We start from the raw sequence: 14,685 nt of genomic DNA, 5'->3' as shown, positions 1-14,685 counted from the left end.
TTCCTGGGGTGTAATTTGTCGGGGTTGATGTAACATTTGCAGTGAAACTTAATTTCCTTCTTTCCAGGATTTTAATAACTTGTACATGCAAGTAAATGATGGTAAATCTGATTAATTCAGGTGAGGCCTCACAGTGCCTAGCAGGTCTTCATTAAATCCAGTAGATGGCGCTGTTGCCATACAGACTGACTTCCATGTATGAGAAAATGGAGACAGTCTTCTCTACGTGTCATGTTTAATTCACTGTACACTTAGTTGTTCACAGAGGCAAGGTGAAAGAATGCATTAAACAAGACCATTGATTCTGCACATAAAAGAAGAGACGGGTTTGTGCGCCACATTCATTTTAATAATTTACAAATCAATTTCAAACACAAGAAAGAAACGAAGACAACAGATACTGCAGGTTATTGTTACGTGTTATCTGATAGCTGAAAAGATTTTAAATTAACAAAAAAATATACAACAAAAAGTAGTTTGGTTGCAGTATTACTCTCAGAGGAATGTATTTTGTGGAGTATTAGATACAGTTGTATGTTTTTATTCTACAAAACTCTCCTGAATATAACATGATGCAGGATTTCTGGGAAACTAAATGTTTTGAAATGCACAAGTGCTATGTGTTCTCATTCATTTCACATCCGAACTAAACTACTCCTCCCTCTGCATTTTTCAACGAAAGTGTGAGTCACATGTACAAGTGCAGATGTTCAGGCTTTGGTGGAAATTCATTCATCTCAGGCATTCAAAGCAGCATGGCACGTTTTTGAAAAGCCTGTAGTACTCCTCCTGAATCTGCAACCACACATACAAGAAGGAGAATTAATAAAATAATATCATTTGATATAATATCATATCATATATCATAACTTATTATATGATATATTATGTATGTATGTTTAGATTTTAGATTCATATATATTTAAAAATGCATATTCTTTTTAAATAGGCTAAAATTAGCTTGAAACCTCATTAAAATGCTCTTTATATTATATTTTAATATATTGGGTAATATTTCAATAATTTATTGAATAAGCTCGATTACTTGCAATATAATATAATATAATAAATCATAATATAATATGATATGATATGATACAATATATAACTGTTCTATTAACAAACTCCTATTGAGAGACTCTTTAGCAAGGCATTTAAATCTGACCTTCTTGATGATTTTCCACCTGCACTCCCAGAAGGATTGTTGAATAAATAAACAAGTCTGAATCGATACGAAGAGTAGTGGGAGCGTCCTGCGTCCTACCTTCCTGGACAGCACGCAGAGGAAGATGAAGATGAACATGCCCTGGAAGGCGTTGGTGAAGGTGAACAGATAGGCGGTGAGGGTGGTCTCGTAGAGGATGTGCAGCACTCCGAAGGTCCAGGTGGCTCCCAGCACGAAGAGCAGGGCCAAGGCACCGCGGGCACACGACCTGAGGGATGACCAAACCCACCTCAGACACACGAGTCCTCAATAATCCCTCATATGAGGAATTAACAGTTTTATTTTTAATGTTCCTTTGACCCACTCAGCACAGGTACAGATTACTCTACCTGATGTTCTGATAGTGGCTGATTTCAGGCTTTTTCACAGCGGTGTGCCGCCACACTTTGAAGATGATTACGACAAACGCCAAGAGATTAACCTTCAGAGGAAATCAACAACAACAAAAAAAACGTGAGCATACGATGAATATTTATCTCTTTGAAACAATCTCTGTTTGATTGTTTCAATTACAACAGTCCCTTTTGGTTAAGAAGAAATCTGGTCCCACCAGAATGATCAAACACGCAGGTCCAATGAAACTCCAGATGAAATGGTTTTCTGTGCTCAGCCAACACCTGTGATACAAATAAACAAAGTCACTCATGTATTTTAACATTGCATTCACTGAACGTGCTGTAATAATCCTTTATAATCTCAATTGTGACAATGTTGTATGTTCTACAGAACCTTCTTCTCTACAAAAACAATTGGTAGGAAACACGATCTCTTCTCACAAACACACAATCAGCACATCTTTGGCAAAACCTCGATCTTTTAATATTGATATCCTTGCATTAATAAACACCAGGATAATATTTATTTATAGCTTTCCATTCAAAGTCTCTGTGGTACCTCACACTTCTTTTTTAATTCTCTTAATAACTCTCTTGCTTCCAGGCAGTCGAAGCGACTTCAACTTCCTCTGAATCCCTGCAGGCCAAATTTAATCTGTGTCCCCTTGTCTTTATAATTAATGTAATTTGTTTATCTGTCTTTCCTGAAAAAATGCTGAATGAGTTTGAAGAGAAGAAAAAAAAGAAGAAGGTCTTAGCATAAGCCTTTTGTCCCCCCCCCCCCACACCCCCACCTCTCTGTACTTACACTTTATCCGTGCCATAATACTTGGAGCCCAACGTGGCAGAGATGGCCACCACCACTGCCGGGCTCCCGTAGCCAAAGACGTAAAAGTTACGGTGCAGGAAGCCTTTGTTGTAGATGACGCCAACAACTATCAAGTAGAGGTGGATGCCCTCGATGCACATCCAGGCAAAGGCCGCGAGGAAGAAGTAGTGCAGCAGCCCCGCGATGACGGAGCAGAAGAGCTGCCGAGGAGCAGAGAACAGGAAGTTAGACACAGATTTGATCATTTGATGAAGATCACAGTCAGTTTGCTCCAGGAACTGTCATCAAGATTCTCTTTGTTTACCCTGATTAAAGACATGACTTTGCTTTCATTGTTATCATGTCAAAAAAGATTTTAAATGAACTGAAATGATTTGTTAAAATGTTAGAAATGTTCATTTGATTGAAATATAAATATAATAAATATAAATGTGGAGGTTTTTCAAATCAAATGTGACGTCACGAAACGGGGTCACACCCAAACACGTACACACGCAAACAGGAAGTCGTCTTTGTCTCACTGGGTTCAAGTGCATCCATGAACTCACCTTGTGCGTGTTCATGTTGATCCCGATGAGGAAGATGAACTCGGCCATGAAGAGGCTGCAGCACAGGTTCTTGTGGATGGTGGTTCGGGTGCTCTGGATCTCGCTGAAGAACCAGAAGGTGAAGATGCACATGGACAGACAGATGAGCGAGATGATCATCCCCAGCTGGGTGATCCGGGTGAGGATGGTGTAGTGGGCCACCAGCTGGGAAGCAAATGAAAAGGGAGGTGTTTCATTCGCAGCTCGGGTCATGTTAAAGTTCTCATCTCTTGTGTTTTCCATCTGATAGAACTTGAGTGAGTTGGCTTGCAGACAGAGTGGGTAAAGATCCTGACCCCGTATCAGCCACTCATATTTATTATTGCATAAAAATGTCAGGGAAACGTTTTTATCTTTATCTATGTTAAATATTTCATTTCTCATGGCTGCATGGTTTTGTGTCAGGTTGTTTTCTGTAAAATACCATCTCAAAAGAAATCAATGAGATTATTCTGAGCAGAGCATCATATTTTTTTCTTTTTAATAGGTGATAAAATGTATTTATTATAGAAAACAAAAAACAAATATAATAATATGCAAAATAAAATAATACAATTAGAATTAAAAACAAATATGATCAATCATCAATCATAGTCCCACATCTATATAATGAGGAATCTAAATAAATGGGAAATATAGAACACAAGAACATTCACTATACTTTATATTTCTATAATAATAAAACAGATACCACCTCATAAATAATTATCAGATATGTTGGATTTTTTTTAGACAAACTGAAAGTTCAATGCTTGAACTTGGAGAACAGACCATTGAATATAACGGTCTAAAGATAAAGTAGAAAGTGTCCCATCAGGGTGACTCACGTTGGCTCGTCCTGAGGACATGAGGATGGCGAAGTGTGTGAGGTGGTTGCAGGAGCAGCTGGTGGCGTTGCTGTCGACGTGGACGGTCTTGCAGCCGCGTGTGGCCCAGCGGCCCTGCAGGCTGTCGGGCTCGTACTCCCAGAAGGCGCAGCTCGTCACATCAGCTTGAGTGTCTATGGGCTTCAGGGGATAGAGAGGGACAAAGGTGCTGTTAACTGTGGACCTTTTTTATTAGTTCTTGCACTGCGCTGCTTGGCGGTGCCACGTCACCAGGGGTTCAGGGGCAGGTTTTGCCGGCCTCATCAAAGTCCTGGTGGAACTTAATTATTGTTCATCCAAAGTTTTTTGAAAAGCGCATCAGAAAAACTCAAATAGAAGGTTTAATTCTGTGATATTTCTGTAGCTGTTGGTTTCCTGGGTGTTTGTTGTGTTTAATATTTACTTTGCTGTTTTCTAATTGATTAAACAACTTAATGACTTTATGAGCTACTGATACAAAATGTTTTGTAAATACATTTGATCAAAAGCAGTCGTGAACAGTGACACCAGAGTGACAACCAATGTTATCGTCACCTACTTTCAGTTTTTTTTCTAAATTTCACGTTAACAAGATTTCTTCAATAACAATTATCCACTAAACAACTACAATTGGAAAAATAATTAACAATATTTAAAATGAAATATAGTCACCTGTTTCTTAACTTCTAAGACTTTAGGTAAATCATTACATTTCTCCCTTGAGGTATATTTAAAAAAAAGCAAAAAACAAAGACAAGTGAGAAACCCAGTGCATTATGGGAAAATCGCATTCAAAATGATTGCTTGTTGACCTTTAAGGTGAATTTCAAGGGAATTTTCACTGCTAGACCTAAATCAACACATTTATCGTTCAAACCTCAAGGGCCCAACAAAAATAATGATTTTGCTCCCTCCGGCATTTAAATGATCTGAAAAGAAAATCCCAGTACATTAAATTTCAGGGTAATTTCTCTCATCACCCGCGTTTTTCCATCATTTATTCACCTTTCCCTCCCCGTCTCCCTGTAACTGACGTGCCACCGCAGGACCACGTGGAGCCAAATCTTAAGATTTCATGAAACCTTTACACAAAACACTAACTCCTCCTTCCCAGGTGAGTCTGGGTAAATTGGTGTAAATCGAAGCAAATTATTGCCAGACTCATTTTTGGATTGAGTCGTCACAATAAAGGAGAACGCAGTAATGGCTCCAGTTTGACAATAACACACATGTATATGTTAAGACACTTGTGATTAGAACTGAACCTAGATTTCCAATTTAAGTGAAGAATAATGTCTTAAAGATTTAGCTGGGATCTGTGATTAAAAGGGAAAAATTCAATGAATAAAACCCGGTGTGGAAATAATTATATATAACTGTTTCAAAATGCTACTTTTAATAAATTCAGAGATAAAGAGCCAAAGTGAGATCGTGGACTTGTTTTAGCAAATCTCTCCGGATACACCAAAGAAAAAGGAAAGACGAATCTCCGGCCGCTCCGACAGACTCACATTGTTCACGATAGAAAACAAACATTGACACTGTGTCGCGGTCTGAAGGAAGACGTAAAGAGCGCAGCAGAGAAAACCGGCCTCAGCACTCTGTGGACTTTTACCTCATTGTGCCTGAGAGTGAAGGTGACATGGTCAAGCTGGTAAACGTCAGCAGGTTTAATGGCGGCGGCCACGACCCGGGAGTTGACAGTGATTTCCCCTGATCCCGCGTAGCGCGAGTAGTCGGTGACACCGGGGTCGCTGCTCGGCTTCAGGATGTCGCCGACGCTGTCATATCGCAGGAACACCACCGACACGCTTCCTGTTGAGATGCAACAGCAACAACAAAAGTTTCTAGACGAAAGGGAGTCAACCTCATTGTCAAATATGATTCATAACCACGTTGTTTGTGTTTTGGATCAGATCAGAGAGACGTTTGGATAATGAAATGCCAGTGTGTAACAGATGTACTAATATATACTGACTGTAACTTAAAAGCTCCATAAAAAACACTTTCAATCCCAACTTTCTGTGAGATTTTGTCATGTTTTCGCATTAGAAGTTGTTCCAAGTTTGATCTGATGTCTCTGCTGATGTTCAGTGTTAGTGAAGCCATTAGTTCAGCAGCTTTTAAGACGGCTGACATATGGCAACGCAAAGCAAAACAGTTACTCCCACCACCGCGAAGCAGCCAGATGGAAAGGACTGGGAAAATGCATTTTTCATTCTACTGGTTTTTTGTTGTTGTGAAACTGGTTCTCTCACCGTTCCTGTCCTCCTCCGGCCTCAGTCTCCGAGTCAGGTCCATGTGATCTCCTCCCATGGAAGCAGACACTTTGGCTTTTGTGTGACGAGCTTCGAAAGTAACGAGTTTCAATTCTGCAGTTGAGGATAAAATAAATCATGAAGAAATTAAAAGTTTGGAGATAAAGGGCAGGAGGATTTATTACATTTGAGAGCAGGTGAGAGCTTCCTGTGTATATCTGTTGTCTCACCCATTTCGGTAGCTTTGATTTCCAGCTCAGTTGGAGTTGTGTAGCTGTTGGCCAATGTCAGCGCACTTTGTTCAGCAGTGTGCAGCAGCTTGGTGATGGTGCGCTGCCTACGATCTTCTTTGATTCTGCTCCAGGCCACGAGTTCATCCTTCTCCACCAGGTTGTTCACTGCTTCCACCAATTTCTGTTGAAAAGAAGTTTTATCAGTGCAACACACGTTTATAACAGGGTCTGATCTCAGCTGAGTCCAGATCACTCTACTCTCGATGTTATGCACTAAATAGTGAGTTCGCCATCTTGTAGTGGTGCTAGAATGTTTAGTGAAGTTTTTTTTATACCCAATATCGTGGACTCATTGTTTCCCATAATGCATCATGAAAAGCACTCTACAACCGATGGTCACTAACTAATATACCATCATGCATTGGGCTTGTGGCGGAGAGAGGAGAGGAGCGAAGACAGCAGGAACAGACCAACCTGTCGTATAACTCTTTAAATGTTTACATTTAAAGTTGCTCTTTCAACATACTTTTTTACCTTAAACAATTAAAACTAAGTGTTAAATACATATTGAAAATCTATCGTGGGATTTTCCACAGGCTGACCTTCTTGTTGTACGTCATAGACCTGCAACAAATACGCAGTAACTGACAAAGGGAAAACGCGATGAGTAGGGTCTGAAAGGGATATTTTATCTTTGCCGATGAGCTCACTTCCTCTGTATAAAAGACCCTACGTGTAGGGGTTGGTGAGTGAGTGGGTGATTTCAAACGCAGCCATAATATAAACTTGTACTGCAATATGTTTTCCCTCTGTAGTTGGAACCGTGTGTTTGCACTGGCTGGCCTCTTTGGACTTTTTCATTCATTACCGCACAGGATGTGGATCTAAAAAGACCTGAGATAAAACATGTTGACTTTGCAGAGTTAATTGATTTCAAAGTGTCAGACGTGTTTTTGTGAACACGGTAACTGAACAGTTAATGTGTCAGAAATGTTGTCTTTCCTAAAATAACAGCTTATGAGTGCGTGGTAGAGGCCGGCCGAGAGGTTTGGTGAAATATGATAAGCTAATGGTGCTAATGCTGCCAAAAACCTAAAGATATTATACACTGGCAGAAAAAAAACAATGACTTGCAGCTTGTGTAGAAAAACCACTGAAGTCTTTCACCGAACTGGAACGTGGTTGATACAATTATTGTTTTTTTCCCTAAACCAGTTCAAAGCGTAGCTGCGTTTCAGGCAGAGCTCCAGATGCTGAATGAGAAACACGAATGGAAAACAAGGTTTACTGAGAGAGTTGAGTTGATGACTGATGGTTTGAGATTGGAATCCTTTTCTCCAGCAGCCAGCGTTAATCCAGAGCGACTCAAGGCCTCGACATAAGCGATGACTTCCACTGAAGTGAGTTCACCGGACGTCTGCTCGGCGATTTCCTTCAGTAAACTCTGGGGCTCCGTGAGGTTGCTCATCTAGGACACAAACAAACAAACAAACAAACAAAAATAAACATTTGTGTTTGAGTATAAGGGTTTTTTCAGTGTTTTCATACTTCATCTAGTTATAATTATAAATTATGGTACTGTGAAACAGCTAAATTATAAAGGAGGTGGGACATTCAGACCAATTCAACACGTGCCGAATACCGCCACCTACAGGAGAGAAAAGTTCTAGCAATTCCAGTAATTTCCTGCAGGTGGCTTGTTAATCCAACTTTCCTTAGCTATTACTTTCTTTGCCTCTAGATGGCCCAGATCAATGTGTCTATCCCACATTTTGCCGCAGTTCATTTTCTTGCCTGTAGGTGGCAAACTGTACTGCGATACTTTAGTCAGTACACACACATGTAGTGCATTGTACACAGGATACTGGTGAGGTGCGTAGTGTTGTCCCACATCAAACAAGGACGTTGTGCGCTCATTGGACATGATCATCGCAACATGTGACCGTGTTTGTGGCTTGAAAAAATATTTATTCTCTCATGTGTACCCTGATGTCATACAGCATTAAAATAACACCACCATTGCTGAAACCACAGTTACTCATACGTCCTCCCTACTTGGCCACCATTTTTATACATTTAGAAATAGGTTGGTGGTCCCTTCTCTCTCCAATACGCTGCACAAGGCCTTAGTCAGTGTGAACACACTTCTGCACTGAAAAATCAAGCACGTGTGTAGAAGAAGTATGAGAACTGAGACGCAGCACTAGTTATTTTAGGCCTTTTTCATCTCATGTTTACTTCAGAGTCATAATATGTATTTCCATCATTATTGGATGAGCGGTACTTACATATTCTAGTGTCTTATTAACCGTCTGCATGATGCACATGATGTTGTCATGGCAGTGTTTTTGGGGATGCTCTGAAAAACAACAATTACCACAAGTATCACTTTGGTTTATTTTCCCAGTGAATTCACAGAGAACATTTCAGTTATGTCAGAGTTTCACAGAACAGCACATGCATAATAACACATCTTCGTCACGAGTGTTTCCTGAAACGTCAGAAAATCTAAGATTGCTACCTTTACTCCAAAAAACATGTTTGGTTGTGTGCAGTAGACACGTGTATGTTCTTGAATTTACATACTAGTGCGTGTGTGATATGTGTGTGTCGCTGTGCACTGACCTTTACATCTTACTCCTCTCTCCGGATGGTGCTCGGTTTGGACGTAGTCGCGTTGACAGGTGCAGGAGAAAGATCCAATGGTGTTGTGGCAGTTTGAGTTTGGTCCACAGACCTGGCCCGTTAAACACTCATCAATGTCTGAAAGACAGAGTTCACATCCAATTAAAGACAGTAAGATTACATTTTTAAGTCCTAACACATCATCTGTTAAATAAAAATATATTGTACAGGGGTGGATCCAGGGGGGGGGGTTAGAGGGCAACAGCCCCAGCTGAAACCTTATTGGTCCCTGTTAGGTCTGTGGTATTGTTGTAGTAGTATTTAAAAAATAATGGTCAATTACTAACAATTTCAGAATTTGTGGGTTTAATGTTTTGCATTGTCACTGTTTAATAGAGAATACGGAGAGACATTTCAAGATCTATAGAGATCAAGAGGATAGGATTCAGTGGTCAGGGAACTTTTTTCATCTAGCCATCAAAAAAAGTTTTTGAGTTTATCTATCTAAGAGTGAATAAAGAATTATTTAATTGTGCATTTTACTGAATCAAAACTTGTGCATAATTATATGTATAATGTAAATAATTGTCCCCTATGTGTATATTGTGTTCCCTGATCCTGTACATTATAGAATACATTTTTCATCTGTTAACTTCAATTCTTAGAGTGAAGAAACTTCTCCACTTACAGCATCTGTTTTTAAAGTATCTTCTGCTATAAGAAAACCCACTCTGCGTATATAATATACTGTATAATTGACTTTGGAGGGGAGACAATACAATCCCTACATGCTACACATCTGAATATCCATACATCTGCATCTAAAATCAGCCATAAGCTTCTCCACTAGGAACGGTATATTATACCGCACACAACTTTGTGTTGTTCTTCTGGTGCAAATGAAGCAGAAGATCTCGGGACGGGTTCTCAGAATAGCAGATGGGAAGCAAGTGAAAGGTCGAGGGAAGGAAAATCACCCCTGTGTGTTTATCCTCCTCAGTAGAGTGAAAGGGAAAACAGTACACACACACACACACACACACACACACACACACAGTCCTGACACCCTCACTACCATACAGTAAATACTTTCACTCGCACTCCTACATGTGATATATATGTGAGGCCCTCGGTCAGTACAGTTGATGGCACTGATCATGATGTGACCTATACAAACACTGAGAGGGAATCAGACATTACCGCGGCACTCGGTGCCATCGTTGGGCTGGAACTGGTCAAGACCCGTTGATTTGTATCCAGAGACACATGTGCAGAAGTAGCTGCCCTCTGTGTTGGTGCAGGTCCCCCTGTCCCCGCAGATGTTAGTCACGTTATGGCACTCATTGTCATCTGGGGCAAGGAGACGAGGACAGAAAAATAACTTCTGTTACAGACAAGAAAAGTTTTTTACATGTGGAAGTTTGACCAATCTTTTTGATCTTGCTCGGATAAACTGAAGAAGTGGATGACAGACTGAGCAGCAGTGGCGGAGGAGATGCTTAAACATAAATGAATAGAAAAAAAAGTATATAACATTTCTGTGAAGCTTCTGAGTCAAGCAGGTAATTGTATCTTTGGGAGTTGAACAAGTTTACATTGGCCACTGGACTTGCTTGTGTTACTCAAATAGAAAGCAAAAGCACCACATTAACTTTTCTATTAGAGAAAAAAGTAGTAAGTTAAACAAATTCAAAGTAAATGTTTAGCCTATTCCCTAAAACCACTACTACTGTTACTACAACTGGGCTAAATCATTATGACAGAGCCTTGGCAGTGTCTCTTCATGAGTGATGCTGCTGCTGCAGGAGGCGGGGCCTAGAGTTACCTGCCTGATCTGATTGGATCGATGGACCGATTCCCCCATTGTTATTGACTACTATTGAAAATATAAAAAACATCGTCCTAAAAGTACCTGAAAATAAATCTACAAAGTAAAGTACAGACAAATGGAAAATATACTTGGGAAATAAAGTAATCAGTAAATGTACTTTGTTACATCCAACCGCTGCCGACTGGTATCTTGAAAAAGGTTCCTGAACATGAACACTACACCGTCATGTATTTGTTGGACCATTCCTGTTAGACGTGAACATGTTTATTCTCAGCTGTGGACATTTCTATTATTTACATTTCTAACTCCTGAGCAGTTGTTGGATTACAAGTGTCTCAAACGACTTAAAATTCCAGCCCAGGTTCACATGGCAGCAGATACAGAGCAGCCTGGTCCACTCATCATAGCGAAGTGCTGCTCCGGCTTTATCTTTTTCAAACACACCTTTTGTCTCAGCTCACCCAGTTTACTGGAAATGACCTGCTATGACTTTCCACTGTTGTTTTCACTAGTCCAGCTGGGACGGACGCTCCACTCTTCCTCTCGTCTGTACCTTCTGCACAAAAGCTGTCCTGGAGGGGAAATCCTCCACTCGGATGACAGGAGGTGATTTTATTCAAAGAGGAAATACCCCCGTGACACACGGGACCCTTCAGCCATCATGGCTGGGCAAACACTTCACACCACGTAGTTAAGGATGCACTTTGATGCCTTGCTTTCCTAAAGTGAACTATACACACTGTGTGTCTGGCCTTTGTTACTTTGTTCTTTGAAAATGTAAAATACACTTTATGGATCAGCTCTTTATCTATGAATAACATTTACATAATTCAATAAACATACTTGAATAAATAAGTGATTTTACACAAACAAAGTAAAGAAGCTTGACCCATTTTTTAATATTTAAGTCACAATCTTTGAAATGATGCTTTTAATAGCTCTACTTTTATAAATCCATTTCACATTCTCCTAACTTTATTTTGGAATCCGCTCCTCCAGAGGAACTCCATTAACCCTGAACCTCATTGTGCGATTTTTGTTTTAAAATCCTTCTGTGGCGTGTTTATATTACTCGCATTCTGATCTACTTTTGGCTCGTGAAATATGTAAGCTCCGCTGTGATTGTGATCGGACTTCAGGTCAGGAAACAAAATGGGTTCCAGGAATTCTAAAAGGCCCAGAACCATAACTGGAGTAACAATGCAGGCTGAGAGGCCATTAAAATGAAATAATGAAGCTGCATCATGGAGATATCTTTGTGTCTGTGTCCCAAAAACATCTCGGTAGAGACGAAGCTAGTCAAGCTACGGATATGGATCTTTATTTCACTTATTCACACACTTGGAAATTGTCCAAATAATTTTAAAGCTCACTCACAAGAATGAAAATCACGTTTACTCGCATGCAACAATCATTTCGTTGATTTTCTTTTGAATAAGAAATGTTATCTATGTTATGGTATCTCTTTATCCCTTTAGAGAGAAAAAATCTGATTCATATTAATTAAGCTGCTCTAGTTATTAACAGGCCTCCTCAAAAGCTTAAACAAATGCTTTGTTTTTGGTGGCCTCCATCTTTGTAATTTTGCTCTGCTCAGTCAACAACAGTTCTACCCTAACCTACATGTGTACAAATGCTGCTCTAATGTTTTTCTGTCTGCCCATGATGATCAGTCACAAACAAAAATACTTCCTCAACAGCAGCTACACAAACACAAACACACACACACACACACACACACACACACACACACACAACTGTCTGCGTTCCTGCATGGATGTTAATACTCTAAGTGGATTTTGTGTGTCTGCAGTCACCGTTGCAAAAGGAGGTTCCGTCTCCGGTGTATCCCTGCTTACAGAAGCAGCCGTGGTTCTTGCATGTTGAAAGTCGGTGACAAGCATTACAAATGTCAGAGGGACTGCATGGGTCCATCAGACTGGAGAGCCATGCTGCGTGGGGAGGCAGTGAACGTGTGTAAGTTCAGCACAAACCATGACAATTATATTCCAGACCATTTTGTGATGCAACTGCTCCTTTTCCCCCCCGAACTGTCGTATAAAATTGTTCACTTATTCCACATCTATATCTCTGACTGTGTTTACCTGCTACGCGCACAGCACACAGAGGCAGCGTTGAGGGACATTAAGAAATGAACCACTGTATATACAAGTTTAGAACTCCCTTGTCTCAATCCAAAAATATATTGTACATGGAAACATCACAAAATACAACAATTATAGGCTTAAAGAATTATTACATTCAGCCTCAAATCTAAAGCCAAACTAGGTAAAAAAGGAGACGAGATAAATACAAACACATGTGTAGCTGTGTCTGTGTGAGACGCCTGCCCATGATGTAGAAGAGATAAGCTCACGTACCTGTCAAAAGTACAAGTTTCATTGGTGACCTGAGCGAAGACTCCATGCTCGCCCTCGGTCCGATTTTACTTTTAGCACCGGAGGCTGGTGGGCCGGCTGCTGACGTACTCCACTTCCTTGCATCAGTTTTCCTGTTTCCCTAAACCTGGCCCTTCCTGTGCTGCTCTTTAATCTGCTTTCACAAACATGCGGCCTGGTCCCTTCACCAGCCGCTCTCACCCATCACACTTTCCTCAATTGGCTCTACACTTCATATAAGAAGAGTTTAAGCAGCCTTTTGGTTTTTTTTGTGTGTGTTGATACTGTGACTTATGTGATGCTATTTTGAGGCCTCAGTGCCATTGTTCTAGCTCGAACTCGAACAGTGGGCTGAGTGAAACAGGCCAAAACAGCACACACTAGCTTCAACTGAAGGACGACCCCCTCCCTTCCGCAGAGGACGGTACACAAATCCACACACACATTCCAATGCTGTGCGTGTGTGTGTGTCTGTGTGTGTGTGTATCTTCCACTGACCATCTCACTGTTCTTCAGACAAAGGTTTATACAGCTGTAATCCTTCCAGACTGAAACTGTGGATACACTTTCAGTTTATATACAGAACCGCGTGATGCAGATTCTTTTGTGGAGTGTTTGATGTATGTCGGGTCACTCACCGGCTTCTCCTGCCATAAACAACTAAATTCTTGCCTTATCTAGCTACATCGATTGTCTATGAATCACACGTTTGTTTGAAATAAAAGAAAACAAAGTGGAAAGAAATATTTATGTATGCAGATGTAGTCTTAACTAAACTTGCTGGAGGGACTTCATATTCAATCTGGCCTGGGAAACGGATCGAGAACTCCCAGGAGGAGGGCAAAGGCACGGCTGGGGAGAGAGACGTGGGTGGATACCAGAGCACGACGGGCTTTGACAGGTCGGGCCGGGTTCGGATATGAAATGATATGTGTGTGGTGAGGGTTTGGTGACGTGGGCCAGGCTATCTGCTTGATTTTACCACTGCATGTGTCTGTAATCAGGTAAAACATTGGGCTCAGGTTGGGTTTCGAACACAAAAGAGAATCCCTGTTGGGTTCGGGTTGAGCTCGGACAGAAAGTTGCAGCCTTAGCAGGGAACACATTGCTAGGCCTGCTGCCACTGTGACCCAGCCACAGAGAAGAGCAAGAAAATTGATGGATGGATGGATGAAAGAAAGGACAGATGGATCAATAGCCAAATCTACACAAAGGTTCCATTTTCTGCTCTTTCCCTTTGCTCTTGCACATGTGCCAATTTTTATGTTGGTGAATTATGGTGCAGTTTGCCATTGTTCACATTTCAAAGCACATTGTATTTCCATCAGCGCGGACTAAGTAATAGCTGTGTTGTATAAACATGCCTGTATGAACAGAAACATAGGGCTGTGCGGCTCTCATGTGCTCAGGGTGCCTTTTGAAGATAAGCAATAAAACAACACTTCTTATTTTTGGCACGTCGACTTCTCGCACTGGACTAATGACCCCCCCGTTCTGTGTGCGGGAAATGAGCAGGGC

General features: G+C 40.8%; 1 protein-coding gene across 1 annotated transcript; it reads right to left on the bottom strand.

The window, feature by feature from the left end:
• Positions 1–672: 672 nt before the first annotated feature.
• adgrl4 (adhesion G protein-coupled receptor L4) lies at positions 673–13,445 on the bottom strand. Its single transcript, XM_053431387.1, has 16 exons — positions 13,150–13,445; positions 12,586–12,720; positions 10,138–10,287; positions 8,938–9,075; positions 8,601–8,671; positions 7,601–7,780; positions 6,310–6,493; positions 6,080–6,193; positions 5,437–5,636; positions 3,804–3,983; positions 2,938–3,141; positions 2,369–2,589; positions 1,776–1,842; positions 1,555–1,646; positions 1,265–1,433; positions 673–795 (listed from the first exon to the last, which is right to left on the bottom strand). The coding sequence occupies exons 1-16, from the start codon at positions 13,193–13,195 to the stop codon at positions 733–735; spliced, it is 2,214 nt and encodes a 737-aa protein (XP_053287362.1). The 5' UTR covers positions 13,196–13,445; the 3' UTR covers positions 673–732.
• Positions 13,446–14,685: the final 1,240 nt, after the last annotated feature.

This window comes from Pleuronectes platessa, chromosome 9 (assembly GCF_947347685.1).
Source record: "Pleuronectes platessa chromosome 9, fPlePla1.1, whole genome shotgun sequence".
In the NCBI taxonomy this organism is placed as follows: domain Eukaryota; kingdom Metazoa; phylum Chordata; class Actinopteri; order Pleuronectiformes; family Pleuronectidae; genus Pleuronectes; species Pleuronectes platessa.
The sequence above is the reverse complement of the archived record's forward strand: the minus strand, read 5'-3'. Positions and strand labels throughout refer to the sequence as shown.